The 1,505-nt window shown below is 38.6% G+C and overlaps 1 protein-coding gene across 1 annotated transcript in view; it reads left to right on the top strand.

The window, feature by feature from the left end:
• slc24a1 (solute carrier family 24 member 1) overlaps positions 1-727 on the top strand; it is a 19,380-nt gene extending 18,653 nt beyond the window's left edge. The window contains 4 exon segments of the mRNA XM_035665089.1: positions 199-283; positions 285-330; positions 332-357; positions 478-727. Of these exon segments, the coding sequence (XP_035520982.1) occupies positions 199-283; positions 285-330; positions 332-357; positions 478-727 (407 nt within the window).
• Positions 728-1,505: the final 778 nt, after the last annotated feature.

Raw genomic sequence — 1,505 nt, 5'->3', positions numbered from 1 at the left:
CCCATCAGGTCAGTTACTGTAGTAACATTTAGAGATGAAAGTGCACATTTTTGAATTCCATTACAATCTCCATGAACCAGTGAATAAATTCTGGATTTGTGATTAAGATTGTATCCTGAATCTGTCATTTTGAAAAAAACTTGAATAATTTTCTATTTCTGCAGCTTCTATCCACTCTGAAATTCTGTTTGCTTATAGTGGGTAGACCATCCGGTATCTCAGAGGAAATAATGGGCCTTAATATCCCTGGCTGCAGACCGTCTCCCGACTCATTACCAGTGGTATGTGGCTCGTAAAGGCCTCGGACATGCTGTGTCCAGCTCTGTTGGCAGATTACATCTTCGATATCACTGTGGGGTGAGCTCCAATAGCATGATGTGTCACGATTGAAAAAGAAATGCAGATGAAAACTCAGTTGATGGGTTTCTTTGTCTCCTGTTTTTCTGTGTTTCTCGCTCTGTCACTTTGTTTCAAAAGTCTGCCAGTCCCGTGGCTCCTGTACTCATCCATCCACGGTTTGGCTCCAGTGGCTGTCAGCAGCAATGGGCTCTTCTGTGCTATCGTGCTGCTCTTCATCATGCTCCTCTTTGTCATCGTCTCCATTGCATCCTGTAAGTGGAAGATGAACAAGGCACTGGGTTTAACCATGTTCCTGCTATACTTTATCTTCCTGGTGCTTAGCGTGATGCTGGAGGATCGCATCATTATCTGCCCTGTTTCCATCTGAACGTTTGAACAAAAACCCTCTCTACAGCCAGGATTCTCTTCTTGTGTCCTGAAGCAGAACTGTTAACCCATACATGTGTGGACCTCATGAACATGGGTCTTGATATCTGTAGAAACTGTGCAGAAAGCTACAGTAGTTGCTCTGCATTGCTGCCAGTGGCATGTGTCCTGAATGTCAGCACCACTACACATACTACAACATTTTCTAGAACTTGTTATATACTCACTTTTAGCAACGATGGCAGCTTTTATATTCTTGTTTTGATTACACCAAGAGATGTATGAACTACTGTCTAACACTAACAGGGATATTAAAATGTTTTCACTGTTTACACGGTACTGCATCTACAGAATGGAATTAGAAATCCTGAATATGTGCACAATTTGGAAAATTTATGAGGTTTTTAAATGTGAATTTTGTATAATATATAAGTATACACTTGCGCCAATGACGTTTTGTTTTTTGAGATTGAAAACCTGACCTTCCCTGAATTTACAGTTCGTTCATGCACATCAGTTTTTATAAAAATGTCAGGCATAGCAATAATAAAATCAAACTTGACCTCCATAGAATAAATGTGTTTATTCATAAATGAAAGCAAACAATAGATCCAGCCAGGGAAGAAAGTTGATTCATTTTTTATATAAAAATCATAGAAATTAGTATCTGTGTTACAAATGATAAATAATACTGCATAAACATTGTTTAAATTGACAAATTGTGTAAACAACATGTAGACATCCAATTATGTTTTGGTCATCAGTGTTTTTTCAGTCAC

Source organism: Morone saxatilis, unplaced genomic scaffold (assembly GCF_004916995.1).
Source record: "Morone saxatilis isolate NCDOM2014 unplaced genomic scaffold, NCSU_SB_2.0 Contig2, whole genome shotgun sequence".
NCBI lineage: Eukaryota > Metazoa > Chordata > Actinopteri > Moronidae > Morone > Morone saxatilis.
This window is presented reverse-complemented; position numbering and strand designations above follow the sequence as displayed.